The 13638-nt window shown below is 39.8% G+C and overlaps 1 protein-coding gene across 1 annotated transcript; it reads right to left on the bottom strand.

The window, feature by feature from the left end:
* Window positions 1-2919: 2919 nt before the first annotated feature.
* On the bottom strand, window positions 2920-5627 carry LOC147609455 (mitochondrial phosphate carrier protein 3, mitochondrial-like). The gene is made up of 6 exons (XM_086787769.1): window positions 5196-5627; window positions 4276-4637; window positions 4145-4188; window positions 3845-4059; window positions 3521-3645; window positions 2920-3301 (listed from the first exon to the last, which is right to left on the bottom strand). Exons 1-6 carry the CDS (start codon window positions 5541-5543, stop codon window positions 3271-3273), a joined length of 1125 nt encoding a protein of 374 aa, XP_086643895.1. The 5' UTR covers window positions 5544-5627; the 3' UTR covers window positions 2920-3270.
* Window positions 5628-13638: the final 8011 nt, after the last annotated feature.

The raw sequence follows: 13638 nt of genomic DNA, 5'->3' as shown, positions 1-13638 counted from the left end.
AGTTTTCATAGTACCTACATACTAGTTATGATTCGCCCAAATCCTTGGCCTGGGTGGAGGACTCTTCTATCAATCTCTTAAAAGGGAATCAAATGGCACAAATAGTTCCTTGGTTTTGACACCAATTTCTTGGTTTTTACACCAGTTCCTACTGTAGTCCAACACAACAAAAAATCCATCTTACAATTTAAAAGGATTATAACCAAATTTAATTCTATAATTAATCCTTCTCGCATTGATCTTATCCATTCAAATAGGTAAATAATACTTCTAACATTGAGCTGAACTATTCACACATGTACTCATAGTTATAATATCAAAAATAAAATTCCATGACACAATTTAAAACAAATGTAATCAAAGTGATAATTAAATTCAAAATACACAATTATTAATAAAAAGGATACTACTAAAAAGGGATCTTTGATAGAAAGGATAGTACTAAAAAATTTTCTCAATAAAAATTTATTAAAAAGCATGATAATCAAAGTGACAATTAAATTCAATATGCAATCACTGATTTTTTTAAAGGATAGTATTAAAAAGAGATCTTTGATTGAAAGGATAGTACTTTAAAAAATCTCAATTAAAAAATTATTTAAAAAACATGACAAAATCACTATAAGTCTATACCCCAATCCATAAAACGGCAATTTAACACTCTGACTCATGTACCTCGGACTTCGTTCTCACTCTTATAGTAAATTTTACATCAAAATTTAGGCTACACCTAGCTCAATCTAAATTACTCCAATCCTCCACTCCACATTTTTAGCCTCAAGTAAAGAAAATTTTGTAGGAGTCAACCCATATAGTAAAAAAACCACCAAAATTTACTTTTTTAGTTTCTAATTATTCCAGATTTCCTAAAGTCGATATACTGTCCTCATATGCTCTTGTTCTCCCACTCAACAATTTCCCATGGCATATAGATTTTTGTAAAAGGCTTCCCTATCTTTTTTATTTACCTTGTTCAATTAGTTCTATCTTCATAACTTGGAGAATCTCTTTGATTCCTTTGATTTGGTGTTAGATCCTCCCTCTTTGACTTGATCTTTCATTTCCCTTTTTAGGGGTTTTTTTCATCTTCTTGTGTTTCCTTTGTAATTTTTTCTGTTTTCTCAATTGGATCTTGGCCCATATTCTTTTTTGTGCTTGTAATCTCATGAGCACTAGCACTCTAATTCTTCTTTCTTTGGGTTTATTGTCTTCTTTGTGCTTAGCATTAGGAGATTACGTGTGTGTGGTGTTGATGGCCCATGTGATGGTTATAATGCGGTGTCCAATGTTAATACCTACATTGGACAATCTTGATAGAGATGGCCCACTCAACAACATGGGCACATGTGTCAACACTACACTTATCATCCTTGAACATACAACCACTACATTACCACCATATCCAAATCACTCTATAGGCTTCCTTGGTGCATATTATGCTACTGCATACATGGGGATGTAACTACCTCTTTACTGCAGCTACAAATGGTACATCACACACAATCCCTCAAGGTTTACACCTTATTAGGAGGGTGGGTACAACTTGTCTTATGTTTCTCATGCATGACTGATACCAATTCCTTGGTTACCTTATCCACTACAACTTGTGGCTCACTTCCATGATGAGACTTGCTTGCTACTATGAGATAGTGATGTTGAGAAAGAGACATTATCATGCATATCTTTGTGATTATAACCTAGTTGATCTTCTACTTAACAACTCTTTTGAAGCAATTGTCCAATGTTGAAGAGGTTTCCACTTCTTCCATTCTTTGCACTTCTTATAGAATTCTTCTATTGAGAGCATCAATAAAATATTTTTTTATGCCTTGGTTCTTAGATCTCTCAAATTTGGCAATGACACTACAAAGCTTAGCTATGTAGTTTCTTACCCTATCTGTTTGTGTTCTGGTTCTTGTAGTTTGAGAATTGGTTGGTCTTAAAAGCTAGTTGGTTGGGAACCTAGTTATCAAGTCAAGTCATGGGATCTTCCACACTTGTGTAGCAACATGTAGGTCTTTGACCTATTCACATGTAGTACTTGTTGGCACATTGGAAAGGTCCTATGCATAATCTGCATCTATTTTGCTTTTTTGAGAAGTGTGGTAAACCCATTCACAAACATTGTGCAAGTAGTCTCAAAGTGCTATAAGTACTTTAATGCATTGCCACAGAGAACGGAGGTAAATGTGATGCAAGCAAACCCAAGATTTGGGATTGATATTTTAATTCAAATGTGTTATATTGTGTCCTCTTGCCCCATGTGTGGTTTGAACACGGATTTGACTCACTTTTTTTCCATGCTTCATATTAATCTCGAAAGGTTTCAAAGCTTTATTAATAATCCAAATTTTTATGTTGTGGTCATTAATTTTTGTAAAAAGTATGGTTGTCTTTGGGGGGTTTGTAAGGTTGTTGATTTAAAACCTTAGCATTATTTTGTGTGAATAGGAACATTAGGGTAGTAACATATGGTGTACCCAAGTATCTGCTCATTGAGTAAGTTCATTCGAGAGAGAGACGCTCTCAAATGCACTTACACAGTGTCACCCCATGTGCAAACCAACACTTACAAGAGGCTGGAAATTAAGGACTTCATAAATGGCAAGCTCAAGCTATATTATATAGCTAATCTCTCTGATAAGTAAAGATTTACATTCATGACATCTTTAGAGGAACATCTTAGAATTGTTATCTAGTCTGCAGACATCAAACACTAAGGGGAATTTGGCAGTGCATGCATTCTTCCAGCTGCTAGTGGAAGACTGACCTTTACCGAAAGCAAGAACCACACGGCACAATGCGTCACTTGCGCATTCTTGGAAGAGAACTGATGTGGAATAAAATCAGTTTTCAGCCATGCAAAAGGGCCACTGAATAACCCCACATGTCACATAGATCTATAGCATTAGACTGATCTTTTTACTCATCAAGTAGGATATAATTTATTTACAAAGTCCTCCAAAAATTTGCTGATACCAACCATATACTCAAAAGTTATAACTCGAGTATCAAAAGAGCTCTGCAAATGACAATACTTAATAGATGTATCTAACTTATTAAAGACTATGGTCTGTCAGGACTGCTCTGCTGTACTACCTTCTGGGGTCATAATTAGTGTTCGGAAAAATGTATAACAGTAATGAGACCTTGTCAACGTAGTGTCTAGGCTCACATGTTTCTCAGAACATGCTTTGGCTATGCAACCTTCCATAGTGATTGGTATCAGTTAATGAAGAATGGCCTCCTTCAAAATTATACAATGCATTCTTACTTCTTTGCAACACCACCAGTAGTTGGCCTGGAAGCACCATGAGAAAAATGCATGAGCTGAAGGTTTATACGACGGGTCTACACTTACATGCATTAGTTTGCAAGCAAACATGCTCTCTCTCTCTCTCTCTCTCTCTCTCTCTCTCTCTCACACACACACACACGCACACATACACCCCAATTCATAGACAGAGCACCAGCAGGATAAAAGATCTCAAAAGTAGGGATAACAGGTAGGTAGACTTACAATCCCACAAAAACCTTAAAGGCATCATAGATTCCCCATTGTGCTCCTGTTAAAGTGCCGATCATCACAATTCGAAGTGGAAGACCACGAGTGAACAATCCGAGCAGCCCCATTTTTTGGACAGCCTTCACAAACATAAAGAAAAGCCAGTAAGGTCTCCTTTTGACACCATTCTCATGATCGAGCGATTAATATTAATGAGCATTAGTTGAAAGGCATTCCAAACTGCAGTAAGGCCCTTTCCCGAAGAGCCTGCGAAACCCTGATAGATAGGCTATAGATGGCATGATTTCTGGACACCCATTTTGCATGATGGACCCTTACATCACCGACAGTCGCGCCCTTTGAATTGTTCAGGAAAGACACCAGGTTGTCGGCAGGATGAGAGATGATGGCACAGAAAACTCCTGCAATGTAACCTCCAGCGAAACTCACTCCCAGTTGGGTAGGCTTGGAGCACTCGTTCTTGGGAATCGGCACCACATGTTGATAAAGCAGTTCGACAGTCTTTTCAAAGCAGGCAAACTTCATCATTGTGTCTGGTATCATAGGGAAACTGCCGAAATTATCAACTGCTTTAGGTGGGAAACACACAGAATATCACATGCCCATAAGCACACTTACAAGGGATTTGGCGGCCCCAAAGCGGCACTAAACCCTTGTACAACCTGTCAGATAATGTTGAAAAATACATATTAAATAGGGATATGAATAAAGAAATTTAAAGGTTTGAAATCAAGCCACATAATGCATACCCTAAGTATCCCTCTGATGCAACGAACTTGGGAAATCCGTCTGCCAAGCCTCTTGCAAAACCTGGCTGAGTTTGAACCCGGACTTTCACAGCTTCAAAGGGGCACAGTGCGACATCAGCAATGAACTCGGCTGATGCGGATCCTGCCAGATAGATGAGGGTTTTGTACTTCTCTGCATTCTCGGCACCTGCCAAATCCGAGTAATACTTCTTAAAGTACTCGTAGAATCCAAACTTGCAAGCACCTTGGGCACTGTACCCCAACAGTGTAGGTACCCAGCCCCTGAAAAGGCCCTTTGGCCCTTGCTCTTTCCAAAGGATACCAAAACCACTTCCAATACTCTTGTACTTGACCGGATCAATCTGTCCAAAGGAAAGTAGGAACTATAAGGAGGTTCTGAATCCTTAGTGAAGAGGTAAGTGGTAAATGCACAATGGGGCAAACAAATAACATGGTGTTTTGTATGGTGAAAATGTCATGGGACAAACAAACCACATGGTGTTGTGCAAACTAGAAATACCATGGGTGAACAAAACGCACGGTGTTGTGCAGAGTGAAAATACCACAGAGAGCAACAAACAAACCCGTCCTAGAGCGAATTGATGCCCTTCTGGCTGTACTGGAACTGATCGAGAAGCTACGAGACTCTCTCTCTCTCTCTCTCTCTTCTTCTTCCTGCTACATGGTGTTGTGCAGAGTGGAAATGCCATGGACATGGTATTGTGCACAGTGGAAATGCTATGGGCTGCAGAATAGGGCGACATGATGTTGTGCATGGTGGAAATACCATGGTGCGAAAAAACCACATGGTATTGTACATAATGGAAATGCCATTGGACACACAACCTGTTGTGCATAGAAATTGCCATGGGCAACAAAACATCTGTTTTACATGCGATTGAGAAAGCTTGAGGGAGTACCTGCATGTTGCATTTGACAAGATCGAGGGGAGTGACAGCCGTGTGTGTAATGCCGCAGCTGAGGATGCCACCCACTGTGCAGGCAGCATAGAACTGCGGGGAGTACATGGCGATCTTGCCGGGCTCGCTGGGCGCCGGGATCGTGAAGGCTGGACTGAGCCCACCATCGCCTATCGGCACAGTCATGGCCCTCTCTGAGGCAGAAAGGGCACCCACGCTGCCCCCATGATGAGGAAAACGGTCGGACACCACCGAGCGCGCCATAGCAGAGGCCGCGCCTGGAGCCCTGTATAGACTCGCCGGCAGAAAGGACGACAACTCGCTCCGGCGGCTGAATGATGGCGCCATAACTGTAGAGCTTGCACAGAATCTGGCTATGGCGGGGCGGCCTGTCTGAGAGTGAGAGAGAGTGAGAGAGAGTGTTTACACGCTTCTTTAGGACCACATATGAAAAAATTTAACATCTCCCCTAACTAAGGTCTAATGTGATCTTAATTGCAAGCTGATTTTTTAGATGCAATTAATTTTAACATCTCCCCTAAGGTCTAAGGTCTAATGTGATCTTAATTTTAGATGCAATATTTACCACCAATTTATGAGAGCCCATTTTCTAATGTGATCTTAATTTTAGATGCAATCTTTACCACCAATTTATGAGAGCCCATTTTCTAAATGCAACCTTTACTTCCATTTTCTTGAGGCAATCTTCTCTCTTCCTTAAGGAAGGCTTCTCAATCCTTGAATTTCAATTTGTCGGTTAGCATTTCTAAAGCTAGTCACTACTCTTAGGGTTGTGACATCTAGGTTTTGTATGCTTATTCACCCTAAAAACTGTGATCAGATGTAGAAACAAGACTTAGAAACAATGCAGAGGAAAAGTGTTGCGCAAGCAAGATTGGGAAATACGATGTAGAGGGCAGGCAAGATTGAGAAATATAACTACAAAAGGAGCCAAATGAGAAACTCAACAATGATTCCATCCACTCCAAGGCATCCTCATCAATATGTAAGTTTAGCTAGGAAACATCATAAGTGTTGGATATCAATGCCTTACACTCATATAATAATGTATAGGCATTGCCTCACTCATATGAAATAGATATGGCTGAGCAACATGAGCACACAAGATTTGAGGGTGCATGAGGGCATGAGATCCTTAAGCATGGATTCTCACAAACTAAAAAATAAGTAGAGTGAAATAAGCTAGAAGATGATTTGTAATAAACTTGAAAGGGTTTGTCTACAATGTATAGCCTTGGGAAAAGGCATCTAGATCCTACTTCTCTCCTAGATTTTATTCCTTGAATATCTCAAGTCTATAGATTAGAATCCCATCTTTCTTCTATGTCTTATAGTCACACCTATTCGTCACACGTGACGCTTTTCACCTAATAACATAAATGTCTTAATGTCACCTAAGAACATTAACTCAAAATTTATTTAACTAGTGCAACTTGGTGCTACCAAATAGACTTGATTTTAACACACCCCTTCAATGTCAAGTTGAGGTTACAAGAAAAGATAGCCGTTGATGTTTTATTGATGAAGATTGTATAATTAATTACACCTAGTCACTATGCTTGAACTATCCTTTGGGGGTTCTATGTTCTCCTTTATGTGATACTTGTAACCTAGGACCTACAAGAACAAAAGGGCACATGCTATCCCACATGTCACTGAGTCACAATAACAACGCCATTGCTCTAGCCTTTGGGTCTAGATTTATTCCTAGCCTTGGATCTAGTTCATGAAGAGCCCATCTCCTCTCTTTGATTGATTAGGGACCTTGCATAATTACACCTAATCGCTATGCTTAAAATATCCTTTGGAGGTTGTATGTGCTCCTTTGTGTAATACTTATAACCTAGGACCTACAACAGCAAAAGGACACATGCTATCCCACATGTCATTAAGTCACAACAACAACACCATTGTTATCCCACATGTCATTGAGTCACGACAACACCACCATTGCTCTAGCCTTTGTGTCTTGATTTACCTAAAATGGCAATAGCTTTTGTTGAGGCTTGTTCTAACATTGCTCTAGCCTCTATGTCTATATTTACCTAAAATGGCAATAGCTTTTGTTGAGGCTTATTCTAAATAACTTGATAGAATTTTCAGCTAAAAAAGTATGAGAATCTTAGTAATAGCATGGAGAATATCCATCTACAGTAGTTTGAAAGATATTCACTATATCAAGGAAACTTATATTTTTCCTAGCTATATATAAAGCTACAATAGATTGTTGAGAGAAGGTAAACTAAAGCCATAGGCCTACAAACTAATACCATGTAAAATATATATTATGGTGAGTGAAGGTATGAGATCACTACGAAGGACTAGAAGCCATCTTTAAAACTCACAAATTAGTAAAGTGTGTTGCGATTTTGAAGAGCCAAGTACAGAGAGATCCCACCTCCCACCTCCCACCTCCTAGCCACCCTTATGAGCTCCACTCTCTCCCTGCTCTGCTGCCCAGAGCAAAGGGGCGTGCACAGGGATGAGATTGAGCATACACCTCTTGTACCTTATATATTTTTCCCATCACACAGCCAACTTCTCATGTGGGATATTATCCCTACTTATTGCCACATTTCACACGATTAGTCTTTCAACAAAGTGAAACAAGCTAGAAGATGATACATAATAAACTTGAAAGTGCTTACCTACGGCTATAAACCATAACTCTTCTCTAAAATATTATGGTGAGTGAAAGTATGAGATCACTACTACGAAGGACTACAAGCCATTAAAAACTCATAAATTAGTAGAGTGAAACAAGCTAGAAGATGATACATAATAAACTTGAAAATTCTTACCTATGGCTATAAACTATAACTCTTCTCTATTAGAAAAAATAGGTAAAGGTATAAATTATAACTTTAGAATGTATTTAAAGGTACAATTTATAACCTTACCTATTTTCTTACCGTGTTAAATATCGAGTTAGTGTATTGTTGGTATTATATATTTGTGCCTATGAGCATAATTGTGTTAGGATTAATTGTGGAGGAGTCCAATTAATTGTTCTAGCCAATATGAGTGACGCTTGTGAGTACTAGGAGAGTGCGAGGGTACCCATTGAGGTGTCCCATATATGAGCATGGTATGCGAGTGTTGATCATGGTGTTGCGTGGAGTATTTATGACAATGTGCCAATTTTCATATTTAATTAATATCATATTTTGGCTTGGCAGAGGGTTGTGTTTGTGATAGCAATCTATATTCTATGGTTAGCACATTATTGTGTGTAGATCACTTTATTTATTACAAAAGTAGTGTGTTGCTTCAACATGACCCAGATTTGGATAGAGCAACCATTCTCATCTAAAATCTCACCTACAACTTCACTGCTACACTCCCCCCCTGCTAGCTTAAACAAAAAGTTTTCAGGCTTCTTGCTATTATAAAATGTTTTTCTCCTAATCCAATTTACTTCCTTCCTAACAGCCATCTCATCCTCTTGTTTCAAAGCATTCTAACACTTAAAAAATTTAGTGATTTCGTCTTCAATAAGACCATCAACCTATCTTTTCTTTTGAAGATATTCCAACTGTCTGGTCCAATTTCTCCTTTCCTGTCTCTTCTCCTCAGCTCTTAATTTCCCTATAGCCCTAATGACTCCTTGCATCTCATTAACAAAACTTCTCCATGACCTTGCATTCATTCCTCTGACTTTTAACCTATTCATGGCTTGCTTAGTGTATTCAATAAAAAGATTATCCTTTAGCAAGAGGTTATTAACTCTCAACTTTCTAGTTGGATACTGATCCATCTCAGCCTTTCCCAAGTCCTCATAATGCCAACTCCACTTTAGAGGCATATGATCAGACACACTGAGCTAAAGTCAATTGCCACCCTAAAAGTGTGGAACCCAGGAAGCTTGTTGACTGAAGAAAAGTCTATCAATTCTGGAAGAGGAACTCAAATATTGAAAGCTATAATATGTGTGCCCAGGAGACTCCCTCCATCCACCAACCCAATTTTCCCTCTCAGCTCATCCCACTTACCTTTCTCACGCCCTATCAGAAACTCCCTCCAGTCCTATCTACAAGATTCTCTACCATATTAAAGTCACCCACCATGATAATACACATGCAAAATATTCATGTTACTTATCCATTCCCACATACCACTCCTAATTTTATAATTATGCACTCCATATATGTTAATTAGCCAAACTTTCTCCCCATTGATCAGAATTTCCACCACCAACATCCTACCATTAGGATGATTAGCTATAATAGTTGGATTAAAATCTCTCCTAATAACAAACATCACACCGCTATAACCCGAATTCACTCCCCCATACAAAACCAACCATTCCTTAAATCTATCCTCCTCAAAACTTTGGCTCCAAAAAGATTATGTTCCTAAATTGCATAAATAGATAACCCCCATTCTTTAACTACTCGCGCTTAAGCTACCTTGGGATTTATCCCCACTGTCAACCTTCCCCAATTGACTCCCTTTCTTTCTAGCTTCATCCTTTGTTTGTTTAAAATTCAATTTCCCTTTTGGCTTAACCCATTTCCCCTGCAAATACCCCTTCTCATCTTCAGAAGCTTTCTATTTACCCTTCCCCTCCTCCACTTGACCACAATAAGCTGAATTTCTCTAACACTATTTTCACCTCCCACCTCTCCATTCATCTTCCCCTCACCTTCAGGTTTTTCAAGCACTGCCTCAACATAGTTTCTAGCAATGTGACCAAAACCCCTACACTTAAAACAAAGCACTTGGGAAAGGACCAAACTTAAGACCTAATTCCAACTTGCCCAGCTCTCCCAGATCAATTTCTATTGATTTCAGAGTCTCAATCCTAGTGTTCCACGATATACAAACATTGTTGGCCTGCCTACCCCCCGCGTCATCACCAAGTAAATATAGCATAGGACCCAGTGCTCTATAGCGGCATCTCATAAGGCAGGTCTAAGCCAGGGAGGAAGACTAGAGATGTCCACCCAAACCGGATAGGCTTCCTGGAGGCTTCTACTCACATCAAACACATGATCAAAAGGGAAGACATGTACCAATCTATGACCTATGAAAAGCGGAGACTTCAGAAACAGCTTTGAAACACATTGCGCTTTGATAAACAACACATTAAAAAAACCTTTTCCTAGGTAAAACACATTGGACACCATACGATCATGTAAAATCTCTTCTTGCAACCACCTACCTAGCTCAGACTTAGCAAAAGGTTTACCAGGACAGAATAAAATCACGCTACATTGTGAAAATAGATCAATTTGACGCTTGATAAGCCCGGGATTCACACCTCAAGCATACCTTCCTTTCTTGAATCTGGGCATGGGCTTGAAGCCTTTCGTTCATCTAGTTGGGCACGTTTTTCTTTCTCTCCCTCTCACCAGCTTCCTCTTCGCAACGCCTCTTCATGTCCAGGAAACCACCATCCTGGGCGCACATGCACGCACAAGCAGTCTCGAATCCCCTTGGCGTACAGGGATATGCATCCCCACATGCGTCAAATTAACTCGCCACTCCCCAACTAATATCAATGATTACCTTCACACGTGACCCATGTTCCCACTCCTAGCCAAAGCCATTGCCCCATTAGGATCACTCCTGTGCTACAGAAGGTGATATCTACAAGGCAACATGGGTTCATCAAAGTGAGATCAATATATGACAATATTTTTGCTGCCATGCTAGGCAGAGATATTGCTTTAAAAACCCAACAAAAATTTGTTATGTTACAGCTAGATTTGGAAAAAGCCTACGATAGAGTGCATTGGTCTTTTGTGGCTAGAGTGATGGAGAAGTTAGGTTTTGGACCCAAAATGGCCAATTGCATTTACACTCTCACTTGGGGAAGCCAATCTAATGTTCTGTTGAATGGTAGAGTAATTGAAGGCTTTGTCATTAATAACATATCTATAAGGCAAGGATGCCCTCTTGCCCCTCTATTGTTTGCCATTACTTCTCACCCACTGATTGTCGCCCTGGAAGATGCTTGTTCAAAAGGCACTATTGTTGGATTAAGATTGAAGTATAGGGAGCAGCTAGTCATTCAATGTTTTGTTGATGACTCATTGCTATTTCTCAAGGCTGACAATGAAAATATGAGACAGGCTTTAAACATTATTCAGGAATTTGCAGATGCCTCTGGTTCAAGGTGCAATATCCAGAAATCTAGGATTGTCAGAGGATAATGATTTTGATTTACAAAGTTGGGGATACGAGGTTGTAAGAGGGCAAATTGTAAGACATCTGGAAGTCCCTTGTGGGGTGGATGTCTCAAATAAATAGCTAGTGGATTGGGCCTTAGATAGATTCTTAGCAAAAATAAAGAAGTGGGAAGGGGTCATAATTCCTTTCCATGATAGAGTTGTGATTTGTAATACAATGCCGAATACATATATAATGTTTCTATGCCCTATGGTAGAGTTTGGTAAAAGTCATTGGAAGAGACTCTTGGGTCCTATAAGGGATTTTTTAATGGAGAAATGGCAAAGGTACTGGGAGGGTTATAGCTTGGTTGGCTTGGGATAAATTGTCTATGCCAAAGAGTGAAGGGGGGATTGGTATTGTGCACTTACCCACTTAAACTTCAGCCAGGGTGGCTCGGTTTCTTCCAAAATGTTTGTCTCAAGAAGAAACGTGGACTAATATGGTCATAGAATTGGTGGAGGGCTCTGTGGTCTTATCTAAAGGGAGTTGGAAGGGTTTGAGTTGGAGGGAAAAACTGCTTTCTTATGATCCTTTAAAAGTGACTTCCTCCTCCTTTAGTAAGAGGCTCAGTAAGCAATTGGAAAGATATGTTGAGTTTGATGGTTTGGGATGGGGTGTACAGGGCTTTAGGGAATTCATTACTTAGCGTAAGTATATGGTGGTCTCATAAATACAACCCACCACCGGGCCTGTTGTGACACTTATTTTGCAAGGAGGTTGAATAATAGGGGTTTAAGAAGGCTAGTTGACTGTTGGGATGAAATAGTGGTGGGGTGGAAAGAACTTGATCAATTGCATCAGGAATATGATTTATCTTCAAGGGAAAGGGATCTTATGAGACAGGTGTTGGGATGAAATAGTGGTGGGGTGGAAAGAACTTGATCAATTGCATCAGGAATATGATTTATCTTCAAGGGAAAGGGATCTTATGAGACAGGTGTTGATTTAGATCCAGGGGGTGGTGCTCTACTTCCTTTGATGAATCTTGTTGGATGAAGGACTTGGCTTGGGTGAATGGGGTCAAATTGATGAAAGGGCATTGTATGTAGAACTAAGGAAAGGGCATTTGAATGTGGATTAGTGTAACAGAATATGGAAGGTGAGCTGGAGTCCTGGTTGTCGGAAAAAGAAATGTAAAGAATTGTGGGAGTGTCCCATTCCTATTAAGTTTCATATGTTCTTTATGGAGAATCTGCATGTGGGCTCTTCCTTTTGGAGTGAAACTTATGGAGAAGAACTTTACTCTAGTGGGTGCTATCCCAAATGCAGATCTACTTTAGAGGATGGCAAACATGCTTTTTGGAATTGCCAAGCTATCAGAGGAGCATGGGGAAAAATAATGAAATGGGTGGAACATGGATTAGGGTTTTAGACACAGTGGGGGGACTGGATTTTGAACAAATGGGTCGTTAATGATGAGGGAGCATATGTGTTATTCAATACAATCAGGGCCTGCTGTCTTGGGGAAATCTGGATTTCTAGGAATTGTATTATGTTTCAGAATGCATTGGATGTTGGGTTGGATGTGACAGGAATGATGCATAAATGTATGTATATGTGTAGATGTATGATTTGTGTGAATAGGTTAGAGATTGATGGTCTAGATTTGATGTTACAGAGATTGCAGAATGGCATCAACTGACTATTGATCTGGCTTGGATCCCCTCTTGCATTCTAGGGAAACCTAACTTGTAGTTGAATTGATGGAGGTCTCTCTGGATGTGAAGCCTAAACAAGTGAAGCTTGGTCCCAAGACTAAAAGATGATACTTGAAAGAGAAGCAGATAGACCATACATTTGTGGCTTTCATAGAGAACCCAATGGGAACAAGGCCCACTATCAAGATCTGGTCAAGGAAGGGAGGTGTGCTGGAAAAACAGACCCCTAGAGGGTGTACCATCGAAGCTTTAATGGAGGCTTCTATTCCGTTGAATTATCATGTGTCTTGGGAACAATCCTCTTTTGTATTGGAGGAGGGAGATAGATGGAATCATTTATGTGAATTGCTAAACAAAAGTGAATAGAGATGTGGGAGTAGGGACACCTGGCTTCAGTTTGATGTAAAAAGCTTTTTGCTGAGTTTTGTACATATATGTATAATTATTGGTAAATAAAATAAAATAAAAGATATAAATTCAAGACTCGACACACAGCAACCGGTTATTGAAGTGGCGGCGACCGCCGGCCAGCAGGCTCCGGTCGTTGCTGCCCTTAGCAACCGAGTTCCGCCCCACGACGCCCGACT

This window comes from Cibotium barometz, chromosome 51 (assembly GCF_041138505.1).
Source record: "Cibotium barometz isolate CiBa-2024 chromosome 51, ASM4113850v1, whole genome shotgun sequence".
NCBI lineage: Eukaryota > Viridiplantae > Streptophyta > Polypodiopsida > Cyatheales > Cibotiaceae > Cibotium > Cibotium barometz.
This window is presented reverse-complemented; position numbering and strand designations above follow the sequence as displayed.

Coding starts and splice junctions, on each gene's coding strand:
- LOC147609455 (XM_086787769.1), bottom strand. CDS start 5,543: ATGGCGCCATCATTCAGCCGCCGGAGCGAGTTGTCGTCCTTTCTGCCG. Junction 4,060..4,144: donor TTGGGGCCGCCAAATCCCTT/GTAAGTGTGCTT, acceptor CTATGATACCAG/ACACAATGATGAAGTTTGCC. Junction 3,302..3,520: donor TTTAAGGTTTTTGTGGGATT/GTAAGTCTACCT, acceptor TGGTGCTTCCAG/GCCAACTACTGGTGGTGTTG.